At 55.9% G+C, this 13,332-nt stretch overlaps 1 protein-coding gene across 2 annotated transcripts in view; it reads right to left on the minus strand.

Moving 5' to 3' along the window:
• Window positions 1-13,332, minus strand: part of LOC135247816 (retinoic acid receptor alpha) — a 97,644-nt gene that overhangs the window by 11,662 nt on the left and 72,650 nt on the right. For both annotated transcript variants that reach the window (XM_064321701.1, XM_064321700.1), the window contains exons 2-3: window positions 12,828-12,976; window positions 4,684-4,825 (exon numbers count right to left, since the gene is read on the minus strand). In XM_064321701.1, coding sequence (XP_064177771.1) covers window positions 4,684-4,825; window positions 12,828-12,976 — 291 coding nt within the window. The remainder of the gene's footprint in view (window positions 1-4,683; window positions 4,826-12,827; window positions 12,977-13,332) is intronic.

Here is a 13,332-nt window from a genome sequence, read left to right on the forward strand (position 1 = left end):
GGGATTGCCTCCTGAGAAGCGGTTACACTGTACGCACGAGAGGCGGGCCGTATGAAATAGCCTAAGGCTGGCGAATCGTGGTCTCTTTTCCTCAGGGCTTCGCTGAGAGCACTGGCTGAGAGTGGACTGCGGGCGCCTCAGTTTCCCCTGGGGGGGGAGCTGTAGGGAGGACTGGCGGTGTGACGCCCCGGTCAGGCTGTCCTTGCACTCGAGGGTGGCTGTGACACCCCCTCTAAATGGTGGGGGGCGCACGGCGGTGTGTCCGCCAGCCCCAGATGGCCGGCTCTCTGCCGCCCGGGAGGCTCGGGTTCGCCACGCAAGGTCAGCGCGCGAACAACCTCCGGCTCGCTCTCTGTCTGTCCCTCAAACACGCATGCACACGCACACACACACACTGCACAAGCTCGTACACACACACGCACATACACACACACATGCACGCACGCGCATACATGCACACACTGCACAAGCTCGTACACACATGTACACACACGTACGTACATACGTACACACATACACACACACTGTATGCCCAACTCTCGTTAATGCTGCGCGGTCTGCTTTATGCACAGACAGCACTAGCTCAGAGCTAAAGCAGTTGCCCCTACAACAGCACTTAACCTCTTTCAACGTTATTACAGGTGAAAATGAAAGCAAACCCATTAAAACGCTCTCACCCTAGAGCCCGATATTCACGATCGGCAGCCAAGCCACGCCTGTTCTGTAATCTAAACCCAAAATCGTTTATGAGCACAAAGGATAAAACTACGAGAGTCAATGGAAACACCACAGCAGCAGTGTGTTCAACTTGTTTCAGTTACTCGGATGCGATGGCCAGCAGTACACCTTCCCGTCCACTAGGTGGCAGTGGCACTTCAGCCGGCCCCACTTTCCCAGCCCACTCCGGTCCTAACCAAGATTAATGGTTATATTCAGCAGCGGGGAGTACTGAGGATAACTTACTTACAGGAGACCTAAGAATCGAGTGTTGTAAATTGTCAGCACACTTACCGCATTAACTTGGGCAAGCGATAAAGGGAGAAGTCGGAGAGCGGCGGCGGCGGGGGGCCGGGGGAGAGAGACCTGGGGGAGGTAACGGGGGCGGCGGCGGGCGCTAACGTCAGAGCGGCGGAGGGCGGCTCGGGGGCCACGGGGCTCAGACGGGAGGTGTGAGGAGAGGTGAGGAGGGGCGGGAGGGGAGGTGTGAGGCGAGGTGAGGAGGGGAGGAGGGAGGCGAGGGCGCCTCCGGCCGCGGCGGGCTCCTCTCACCTCCAGGTGTGGACTCATGGGGGCTGACAGCGTGGAGGAGCGCTGCGGCACGGCCCGGGGGACACGCTGATGCAAGCCGACCAGCCGCCTTTCAGCTACCACGGGTGTGAACGCGCTTATCGTCAGGGTTACGGACGCGTGCGCACAGACACACAGACACACAGACACACAGACACACAGACACACACTCACTCACTCACTCACTCACTCACTCACTCACAGACTCACTCACTCACTCACTCACTCACTCACTCACTCACTCACTCACTCACTCACTCACTCACTCACTCACTCACTCATACACTCACTCACTCACTCACTCACTCACGTCACTCACACTCACTCACTCACTCTCTCACTCACTCACATTTACTCACTTTACACTCACTCACTCACTCACCACTCACTCACTCACACCACCACTCACCACTCACTCACTACACTCACTCACACTCACTCACACACACACTCACACACTCTTTCTTACAGGTAGCCTGGCGCTAGCTGTACCCTCTCTGCAGTAATGGCTGCAGTCCTACAGTACACACCAGCGGTCTGTGCTGAAGTGTTGGCTGTACAGCGGTGCACAGCCACCTGTCCCGAGGTAAGGAGGCCTGCTCTCACGCAGGCCCAGCCCCGCGGCGGCTACATCAGAGGGAAAGCACGCCCAGCCGCACACACACGAGGGCCCGCACACCCGCGTGGAGCACTGCGTCGTCTCCTTCCGCACACGGCCAATTAGCACAAGCAGCAAGTCAAAGCAGACGCACGTAACGCGGAAAGTTCCAGAAACGCGCACACCCAGAACGCAGCTCAGACGCCCTCGCTGCAGCTTTTCACATAAGTTCTGCCACGACTCTATTATTAGTGCAAAATGGCATTTGCAGACAGTCCCAGCTTTCTGCCGTTTCTGAGATGCCGCGTTTTTCCATAAAATCTGACAACCTGGAAACACGCTTGTCATCCGTCAGCAAAATACCTTCAGGGTAGGTGGGGAAAAAAAAAAAAAAAATCACTCTTCGCAGAATAAAGTTTAATAAATAAATAACACTTCTCGCAAACAGCGATAAACACCTCGGCCAATCCGGGCGAATCGTCCTCAAACGCGGGAGCAGGCGTCAACACGTCTGGCCGCGGCGAGGCGGAGACGTTCGGCGCGGTTAGGATCAAACGCTCCGCGGCCGTCTAAAAAAAGAACGGCGGTCAGAACGCGGGGGGGCGGAGCAGATCCGGACCCCTCGTCACAGGAAAACCCCCGGACGCTAACGTTAGCTCAGGCTAACGGACCGACCGGACGGCCGGAAGGGCTCAGAAACGGGACGCCGGCGAGCGCCGTTAGCCCGTCAACGACGCGGAAAGGCGAGTGTTAATCGAAAACGAGCCTATTTCCGCTGACATACAAAAAAAAAAACTCGATTAAAACCGGACAGAGGTATTTATTTGCGGCGCTGAATAAAATAAAATAAAATGGTAAATGGACTGCATTTACATAGCGCTTTTATCCAAAGCGCTTTTATCCAAAGCGCTTTACAACTGATGCCTCTCATTCGCCAGAGCATTTAGGGGTTAGGTGTCTTGCTCGGGGACACTTGGACACGCCCAGGGCGGGGGATCGAACCGGCAAACCCTCCGACTGACAGACAACCGCTCTTACCTCCTGAGCTATGTCGCCCCCATAACGAAAGGCCATGAAGCGAAAGAGTGTTTGCTGTAAAAGGCGGGCCGGAACGAAAATCGGTTTCCCCAAAAAGAGGAAGGCCGAGACCGCGGGTGACTGGAGAGGGGGACGCGCCGTTTAAAAAAAAGCTGACCTAAAAAAACGAACCGCGCGATAAGGAGAACCCGTTTCGCTGCCGCCTCGACTAGCATCGAGCGCGTAAACTGCGCTATTCAAGGCTACGCTAACGCAAGTCACGACTCGACTGAAAAAACGTTTCGGCGCGACACTTTCAACGTACGGACGTTTCTGACGACCCCCGTTCCGGCTGCGTTTGCGTCTACTGCATTTCTAAACAAGACCGGGTCAAAACCCAGTACGTGGCTGGTACCGGCCGACCAATGCCGTAACTTCATAACTCGGCCGACCAATGGTGTGACTTCATCACTCATTCACTCAGTCAGTCAGTCACAGACATTCGCGTCTGTAGGGCTGGCCCCGCTGTTGCGGTCCAGCCAGCAAAGGACTGGATTAGCTGATGGGTCGCCAGTCCTGCCACCTTAAAGCCTTAACCCCGCCCAACTGGCGAGCGGCAGTTGGCGGCAGGAAGCACGCCTGTTTGTCCCGATGCGTCACCTGTACTCTCCAGGGACGCTCATTATGGGATGTGAAAAGCACAGTTCCATTTAATTCGCTCGGTGTTCTTCGGTGAGAACGCTGCTGCTCCTCTCTGTGGCTTCGCCCAATTTGTTGCTATTTGGTTCCAGCTTTTTTTTCTTTCTTTTTTTTTTTTACTCTGAGAATTCAATGCGTGTTCCTCTAGGCAGAACAAACAATTACTTATGGGTTTGGCAGCCAATCGCCGACCGCAAGGCTCAGCAACACATGTACTGCAATACCGGGCTTGTGTTCTGCTGCTCGTGTTTTTGCGCCGGCTTTGAGCATTTGACTGCGAGAAAGAGAACGCTGCTTTGTGTTAGAGAACGGGGAGCGTGTACCTGAGAGAAAGAGAACGCTGCTTTGTGTTAGAGAACGGAGAGCGTGTACCTGAGAGAAAGAGAACGCTGCTTTGTGTTAGAGAACGGGGAGCGTGTACCTGAGAGAAAGAGAACGCTGCTTTGTGTTAGAGAACGGAGAGCGTGTACCTGAGAGAAAGAGAACGCTGCTTTGTGTTAGAGAACGGAGAGCGTGTACCTGAGAGAAAGAGAACGCTGCTTTGTGTTAGAGAACGGGGAGCGTGTACCTGAGAGAAAGAGAACGCTGCTTTGTGTTAGAGAACTGGGGAGCGTGTACCTGAGAGAAAGAGAACGCTGCTTTGTGTTAGAGAACGGGGAGCGTGTACCTGAGAGAAAGAGAACGCTGCTTTGTGTTAGAGAACGGGGAGCGTGTACCTGAGAGAAAGAGAACGCTGCTTTGTGTTAGAGAACGGGGAGCGTGTACCTGAGAGAAAGAGAGGATGGCTTTTCCGTGTGAGAGGCTGGTGTGTGTGCGTGTGTGTGTATGTGTGCCTGTGTGTGTGCGTGCGTGCGTGTGTGTGTGTGTGTATGGGTGTGTGCGTGTGTGTATGGGTGTGTGTGTCTGTGTGTGTCTGTGTGCGTGTGTGCGTGCACGCGTGTGTGTCTGTGTGTGTATGTGTCCGTGTGTGTGTGTGTATTTGTCTGTGTGTCTGTGTATATGTGTGTGTGTGTGTGTGTGCGTGCACGCGCGACAGAGTGACAGTGCGTCTCTGAGCGGGCGGGGGCGGGCGGGGCACTCACACTCCTTGGACATCCCCACCTCCAGGCACTTCTGCAGCCGGCAGTACTGGCAGCGGTTGCGGGTCACCTTGTTGATGATGCAGTTCTTCTCCCGGTGACACGTGTACACCATGTTCTTCTGGATGCTCCTTCGGAAGAAGCCCTGGAGTGGAAGGGGGGGGTGGGGGGGGGGGGAGAGAGAGAGAAGGCCGGTCGATGAGACTGACGCCTGTGCAGCACTGAAGGCACACGCTTGTCAATCAAGCCCCGGTTACCTACGTGTCACTCATCCTTTAAAAGCAGGAGGGGCACTGAACGCCTTCCCTTACCGCCCTATGAAGAATGACTCAGTGACACCCGCGGCGGAAGGAACGCGTCCTGGACCTTGATTCTTGATTAAGATTAAGAGCGCAGACTGTCCCCTCGGATGGGTCTCGCCCCAGCTCTCTGGCTCGAGGGCGCGTGGGGGGGTGGGGGTGGTGGGGTGGGGGGGGCATGGCTAATTACACAGTATTTGTTTTGGGCCTTTTCAGGACAAGGTGGGACACCTTGTGTGTTTTTTCCCCACCCTGCGTCCAAAAGGATCAGTGAAATAAACGCAAACTGGGCCCGGGGAGCGAGCAGAGACGTGGAGAAGGGAAAGCTGCTTATCATGGCTCTGGTAATGGTGCAAAGCTGGGATGCGGGAGGAAGGGAAGCCACAAGACAAAGGGGATGGATGGATGAGTGGATGGATGAGTAGATGGATGGATGGATGGATGAGTGGATGGATGACTGGATGAGTGGATGGATGGATGGATGGATGAGTGGATGAATGGATGGATGAGTGGATGGATGACTGGATGAGTGGATGGATGGATGGATGGATGAGTGGATGAATGGATGGATGGATGGATGGATGGATGGATGAATGAATGGACGGATGGATGGATGGATGGATGAATGGATGGATGGATGGATGAGTTGATGGTTGAGTGGATGGATGGATGGACGGATGAATGGATGGATGAGTGGATGGATGAGTGGATGGACGGTCAAGGCTTAATGCTTCCAGCCTGCGGCCGCGTGTTCATCTAGTCCCGCGGTGGCACGGTGCTACCAGGCTGGACGGTGGCGTCCGAGGACGGCATCTATACATCTAGGCGGGGTACGAGGTCCAGTCCTATCCGAAAAGGGCCAGAGCGGATGATCGTATCCCGTTTTAGCCCAGAACCACGACGCCTGATTCTATCTATGGGTCCTGACTGAAGGCCGTGATTGCTCGAGTTGAATCGGCCATTTTAGCACTGGTCTAAAACAAAAACCCGGCACCCACACCGGCCCTTTTGGGATAGGACTGGACACCGCTGATGGACACACTGGGGAGCCTGTAATCCTGGGTGTGAGGGTGGGAATACCCGACATGTACACATACAGCGGGGGGTAAGCAACCCTGGTCCTGAGGTGCCAGAGACGTTCCTGGCTTTCGCTCCATCCAGGGGTGCTTGGATGGGAGTGAGCGCTTTAAGGGGGGAGGGGCTGCAAGAACTATATTAACCGCTAAACGGCTATTTGTGATAGGCTATAGGCGCCCGAGGTTGGCAGAAGTTTGCCGAAAACTTTGCACCCTGAGAATTGCCTTGTGGCAAAGTGACCCGTTTTGTTCCCATTTCGATGGTTTTGAGAAAGACCGTCAAACCCCATACCTGGCATGCAAATTACCCGCCACCCCATAAGCACTTTGTTCTCATGACATCACTGGCTTGGAGGTAGGTTCTGCTCTCCCTTTTGCATACAGGTTGATTCTATGGTTCTAAGAGCCCCTTGTTCATAAAGGCTGATGGGATAGCCCTTGGATTGTGGACATTAAAACGTCGGGTTTCAAGACCGATACACTTTAGCAGGCCGAGAAGAAAAGTCGTAGCGAAGAAACGAGGTGAGGAGATGAAAGTAGATTTAGGCGGCGCTACCAGACACAGGAGATAAACACAACTGTGCATTTGAGACGGAGACTGCGGCTCCCACGATGGCCTGAGAGAGGTGGGGAGGGGGCAGCCGCAGGCAGGGGGTCGCTAACAAGGTTCCAAAAAAACGGTCACAGCGAGTACTCCTTCACAACGACTTTTTTTTGGTTTGGAAAGATTTAGCAAAGCGCACTCTGTGTTTTCCGTTGCACTGATATACATTACATGAGCCACTGCACTCCCCGTGTGTGTATGAAGGACTCAGTGCTCTTGATACAGGTTAGCACTGGCTGGGCTGACGAATCAATGTAGACACTACGGAAAACACGGTCAACAGGGACCTTTTTTTTTTAAGGAAACCAAAAAAACCGGGTTTTTCAAGCTTACCTTCCAAATGAAAGAGCACTTTCGCTTGTTAGCGCGCCAGGCTAGTCCCTTCGTTTGCACGCGTCTCTTGCGCAGCTACCATGAGTTCGTTTACATGGTAAATGGTAAATGGACTGCATTTATATAGCGCTTTTATCCAAAGCGCTTTACAATCGATGCCTCTCATTCGCCAGAGCAGTTAGGGGTTAGGGGTTAGGTGTCTTGCTCAAGGACACTTCGACATGCCCAGGGCGGGGTTTTGAACCAGCAACCCTCCGACTGCCAGACAATCGGTCTTACCTCCTGAGCTATGTTAGTTCTAGTTGGGACTGCCAACTATCCTACCCTTGGGTAAACAGGGTACATTGAGAGCAGAAATGGGAAGCGACAAGGACACCGTTTAGAAATGTACCTGACACACCGCACGCGAGCGTACGCTTACAGGCACAGGCGAAACCTGGCCTTCAACTCCAACTCCAGGGCAACTGGCCCTGTGCTCTTCAGACAAAACGAAAGCAAGCGCACATTGACAGAGCCACTGCTCGACAAGACTCTCCAAAACCCGGCCGCACGTCCGACCGAGCTGACGCACGACTGCAAAGGAATGAAATAACCAGCGGCGACTGGGAACTGCGACCGACGCTGCGAGTCCTCGTGGTCACCCCCCCCGCCCCCACATCAAATGTTATTTTAACTCAACCGCGTTCCACGCGTTTGCGAGCGGGATTTGACTGCATGTAGGCTATATCAGCGGAATATTCACCAAAGGGAGGAGGGGCCGGCTCTTCCTGAGGGGGCGGGAGCTGCCCCGAGGAGAGAGCGAGAGAGAGAGAGCGAGAGAGAGAGCCAGCCCATTGGGCACGACGTGCGGCGCGGGTCTGCCCTGGGTCATGCCAGCGGCCACGGCTGGCACCGCCACCCATAAAGCCCCGCACAACCGACGGCCCGGCGCAGAGAGCTCTCTCACAGCCCCGCTCGCTACTCTGGGGAGCGTCGTTTCACGGCGTACGGGTTACGGAGAGAGAACACATTTCAGAACACGGCGCGCCCATAAAAAAAAAATAAAAAAAAGGGGGGCTTGGCAGTTTTAGTGCAGACACTGATAGTGCCGCGCGTTCCGAGCTCATCGGGGAGAGAGAGGGAAGGAGAGAAGCCATAAAACAGGAACCTCGACTCAACATCGGGGGGAAAAGGGAAGAGAGCCAGCGGGAGCCCCTCCCCCCTCCTCCTCCTCCTCCTCCTCCTCCTGTTCCGCCAGCCGCGTCTCCTCTGCTAATGACTCCTGTAACGGGAGGGAACCCCGGGAGGAGCGGCAGCGACGGCTTGCGCTTGACGGCGAGCCAATAATAACCCCCGGTCCTCCCAGGAGAGGAGCAGGAAGGGGCGGGGTGCGGGGGGTATGGGAGCTTGTAATCCCCCTCCCGAAACGTCACGCGCGCCCACGGAGACGCGCCCCTCTGGAGACCGCCTCCCCCCCCCAGCACCTGCTCGGGGGGGAGAGAAGCAAGCGGGGCCCCTCCTCCCGTGCTGAATGGCCCCTCTCTCCTCTCTCCTCCCCCCTCTGCGCCTCATTGGTTCTTAAATAAACGCAGCTGTTTATACGGCGAGGTCCCCTGGAAGCAAATCGACGGGGTTTTCACGAGGCGTAAAAAAAGGAAGTGCGGTGGCACAGCGGCGTCGGGCCGCACGGGAGAGCGCGGGTTCGAGCGTCACTGCCGGGACACTTGGGATGGGGGGGGGTGGGAGGAGGCGACTCGCTTTCTTGCCGCAGAGAGCAGGACGTACCGAACGCAGAGACCTAAAACTGGAACGTCCCCACGCGGGCGGCTGCGGTTTCCAGACCCCCCCCCCAAACCCCCACCCCCCCAACGCAACGTGGCCGGTGCACTCGGTGAAGAGGACCCTCTAACACGGAGCCCGATGCCTTCTGGGGGCTTAAGGGGACGTTGCCGCTCTCAGCCGGCTGAGAAGAAGCAGATTAGGCGGGAATCCAAACGGGGAAGCACAGGCGGGCGGGGGGGGGGGCGGGCGGGCCGGGGATCGAGGGCTCCCGATCCGCCATCATCTCCCCTGATCTCCCCCCTAAACGGCGCTTGACCTCCGACCCCTTGGATCGACCCGGCGCCGACCCCGCCGGACCCCTCGGGTAGAGAAATCCCCAGGTCAGGTGACCGCACCGTGCCACGCCTTTCCCCCCGGGGCCGGGCCGGGCGGGGGCCGCTGCTCCCCCTCCTCGCCCTGTTAGGAGGCGCTGCTCTTCCCCGCTGCTCTCTAAGCCTCCTCTTTTTTTTTTACGGGCTGTAATCCTTGCCTGCAATGACAGACCCAGAGCGGGCTTATCAGCAGCCCTGCAGGGCTCAGCGTAGAGGGGGGGGGAGGGGGGGGGGCGGCACTCCAGGACCGTGCGCCTGCGCTGCCTGTGACCACGGCGACGAGGTCCACGTCGGCGTCGCCCGACCGACAGCCGAGAGCGCCCGCGTGCGATTAGGAGAGCTTTTCGGCGCCCTCCCCGCCCTCTGCAGCGGCAGGCGTGAGACGTCAGGGGCCTCGCACGGACTAGAAGGAATTCTATGGTACCCCCGTGTACCGCTCCAGGGCTCGGTGCATCGCGCCCGGCTCCCCACCCCCCCCCACCCCCCCTAGTTACGCGGGGCCGGCCACTAAAGTTAGCGCACCTCGAGGGAGATGGGGGGGCTTTTCGGATGGAACCCTCTCTCCCGGCTGCACGTGAGGGGGCGAAGCGAGAGAGAGAGAGAGAGAGAGAGAGGGGAGAGGAGAGAGGGAGAGAGAGAGAGAGAGAGGAGAGAGGAGAGAGAGAGAGGAGGGGAGAGAGGGAGAGGGAGGAGAAGGGAGAGAGGAGGAGAGAGAGAGAGAGAGAGGAGAGAGGGAGGAGAGAGAGGAAAAGGGAGAGGGAGAGACAGAGAGAGAGAGAGAGAGAGAGAGAGAGAGAGAGAGAGCGGGCATACGCCGGCAAGACGCCTCCGGGAAAGCAGAGCGCGTAAACACCCTCCCTCCGCTCCCAGAGAGAGCGCATGCAAATTTAATGCACAAGTGTTTATATCTGGGAGAAAGACAGAGAGAGCGAGAGGGAGGTTCGGCTCCGCTTCCACAACAAACACGCCGTGCCCCCCCCGCCCACCCCCCCCGTGCGTAACTAGGTCCAGAGCCCCCCGGGGACAGGACTTTGTAGTTGTGCTAGTTAAGGGGAAGGCTAGCCCCGGCTTTACCCCGGTCCCAACGGAACGGGCACATACATTCAAACGCCCGCAGCTTTCAATTATTGACGAGCCTTTACAGAGTACCCATCCACGGCCTCAACGCGCTACTGAATCTTCCACATGTTCGCAGTCCCTCGGGTGCCCAGAGGGGGGCAGTAGACGGATCCCCCCACCAATGCTCGGTGGGCTTCTTGCTTGGCAAACTTCGACAGGCAAGGAAGCCTATGATCCTTCCCGTTTGTTCCGCTAGCAATGGTGTCATATTAGGGGCAAGATAATGGTGGCCAAACACACGCTGCACCTCACTAAAGTATATTCCTTATTACACTGCAGACATTTAGCACATGCTTTTACCCGGAGCAACTGACACAAATTTTTTATGAAAATGTATTATTATTATTATTTATATTTCTTGCATAGTATCCATTTATAATGCTGGATATTCACTAAATCAATTCAGGTCAAGTACAAGGGTATATAATGGTGTGTTCTACCAGGAAGTCAAACCTGCAACCTTTGGGTTACAAGCCCAGTATGACGGGTGGCAGCAGTTTTATGACAGTGCTACAACTGTGATTAGATGACTGACTTAGTTTCCGTTCGGTTAACCGAGTATACACCTTACTTTGTGGGTGAAGGGGACTTGTGTGTAAAGGGGGACTTGTGTGTGTAAAGGGGTACTTTGAGTGTGTAAAGGGGGTCTTTGAGTGTGTAAAGGGGGACTTGTGTGTGTAAAGGGGGACTTTGAGTGAGTAAAGGGGGACTTTGAGTGTGTAAAGGGGGGTCTTTGAGTGTGTAAAGGGGGACTTTGAGTGTGTAAAGGCAGACTTTGAGTGTGTAAAGGGGGACTTGTCTGTGAAGGCAGACTTTGAGTGTGTGTAAAGGGGGACTTGTATATAAAGGGGGACTTTGAGTGTGTAAAGGGGGACTTTGAGTGTGTAAAGGGGGACTTTGAGTGTGTAAAGGGGGACTTGTGTGTAAAGGGGTACTTTGAGTGTGTAAAGGGGGACTTGTATATAAAGGGGGACTTTGAGTGTGTAAAGGGGGATTTGAGTGTGTAAAGGGGGACTTGTATATGAAGGGGGACTTTGAGTGAGTAAAGGGGACTTTGAGTGTGTAAAGGGGGTCTTTGAGTGTGTAAAGGGGGATTTGAGTGTGTAAAGGGGGACTTGTATATGAAGGGGGACTTTGAGTGTGTAAAGGGGGACTTTGAGTGTGTAAAGGGGGACTTTGAGTGTGTAAAGGGGGACTTTGAGTGCATAAAGGGGGACTTTGAGTGTGTAAAGGGGGACTTTGAGTGAGTAAAGGGGGACTTTGAGTGTGTAAAGGGGGGTCTTTGAGTGTGTAAAGGGGGACTTTGAGTGTGTAAAGGGGGACTTGTGTGTAAAGGGGAAATTGTAGGCTATATAAAGGGGGACTCTGAGTGTGTAAAGGGGAAATTGTGTATAAACGGGGACTTGTGGGTAAAGGGGACTTGTGGGTAAAGGGGACTTGTGGGTAAAGGGGACTTGTGGGTAAAGAGGACTTGTGGGTAAAGGGGACTTGTGGGTAAAGGGGTACTTTGAGTGTGTAAAGGGGGACTTGTATATAAAGGGGGACTTTGAGGGTGTAAAGGGGGACTTGTGGGTAAAGGGGGACTTGTGGGTAAGGGGGACTTGTGGGTAAGGGGGACTTGTGGGTAAAGCGGACTCGTGTGAGGGGCTGATGGTGACGTTTCCTCTCTCAGAGAGCAGTAGAGTTCAGAGGGCTCTGTCGCACCTGAGCCTGGAGCTGGATCTCACTGAGCACTGAGCAGCCCAGGTGTCCCCTTTGGCCGTGTTCAGTCAGGTGTGGCCGTGGGCGGGGGAGCGGGGGGGGCTAATGGCCAACTGTCAGCTAACAAACAGGCTGTCACAGCCCACGTCCCGGCGGCTCAGACCTCTCCGCTGCCCACCCCTCCCCCCCCCCCTGCAGGGGCGAGTCCTTCGCAACCTCCTGCTCTGCGGGGCTCGGGGTTCGAGCGCGAGACTGTCCATCATCCCGGGCCGGGGTGTGGCCGTACGGGCTATAGCTGTGCCCCCCCCCCCCCCCCCCCCCCCCCCCCCCCCCCCCCCCCCCGCCTCGCACCCGACACAGCAGGGTTACCAAAAGGAAAGCTTTCCCTGCAGTCGGCTGCCTACCGAGAGCAGCTCTGTGCATTTGGTTTGAAAAACGGAGTGGACGGAGTGTAGCACAGTGGGTAAGGAACTGGGCTTGTAACCGAAAGGTCACAGGTTCGATTCCCGGGTAGGACACTGCCGTTGTACCCTTGAGCAAGGCACTTAACCTGCATTGCTTCAGTATATATCCAGCTGTATAAATGGATACAATGTAAAATGCTATGTAAAAGTTGTGTACGTCGCTCTGGATAAGAGCGTCTGCTAAATGCCTGTAATGTAATGTAATGTAAAAAATAAAGGTCTCCTACAAAGACTCGGTCGGCAGGACCGCCGTGGCTGTGCGGTAAAAAGAGCCAGGAGCCGTGTTTTCCAGCTCGGAAGCGATCGAGCGGAGGCGGCTCGGAATGGGGCGAACGCGCTCGGCGTGGAAACGGAGAGGGGCGCGCGGACGGGGGGACCCGGCGGCGGCGACGGGGGCGGGCCGGACCGCAGACACTCACCTTGCAGCCCTCGCAGGCGCTGACCCCGTAGTGGTAGCCCGACGACTTGTCCTGGCACACGAAGCAGGGCTTGTAGACCCGGGGGGGAGGGGGAGGCGAGGGGGGGCTGGGGACGATCTCCTCCGAACTGGTGCTCTGCGTTTCTATGGCTGCGGGACAGAGAGAGGAAGAAGAAAGAAAAGAAAGAAAAAAAAAAAAAGACGCGATCAGGCTTCGTATCCATGGCGACGCTACACAAAATATTTTTTCGCGCCGCGCCCATATTTTCACACCTCCGCCTACCGGACAGGAACCGCGCTGCGGTTAGCGTCAGGGCATCCTGCGACGCGCTCGAGAACTCACCACCGAGGTACGAAGCGAAACAAAACAAGACAAAGAATTTCCAAGAACTTCACGTCAAAAGTTTGAAAGTTTAAAAGTTTAAAAACGACGCGCTGAGCGATTCTGAGCGGGAGAAGGACCCGACGGGACCGGGCCCCCCTGCTTGCCGGGCCGGGGCTCTGCG

Source organism: Anguilla rostrata, chromosome 2, assembly GCF_018555375.3.
Source record: "Anguilla rostrata isolate EN2019 chromosome 2, ASM1855537v3, whole genome shotgun sequence".
Taxonomy (NCBI): domain Eukaryota; kingdom Metazoa; phylum Chordata; class Actinopteri; order Anguilliformes; family Anguillidae; genus Anguilla; species Anguilla rostrata.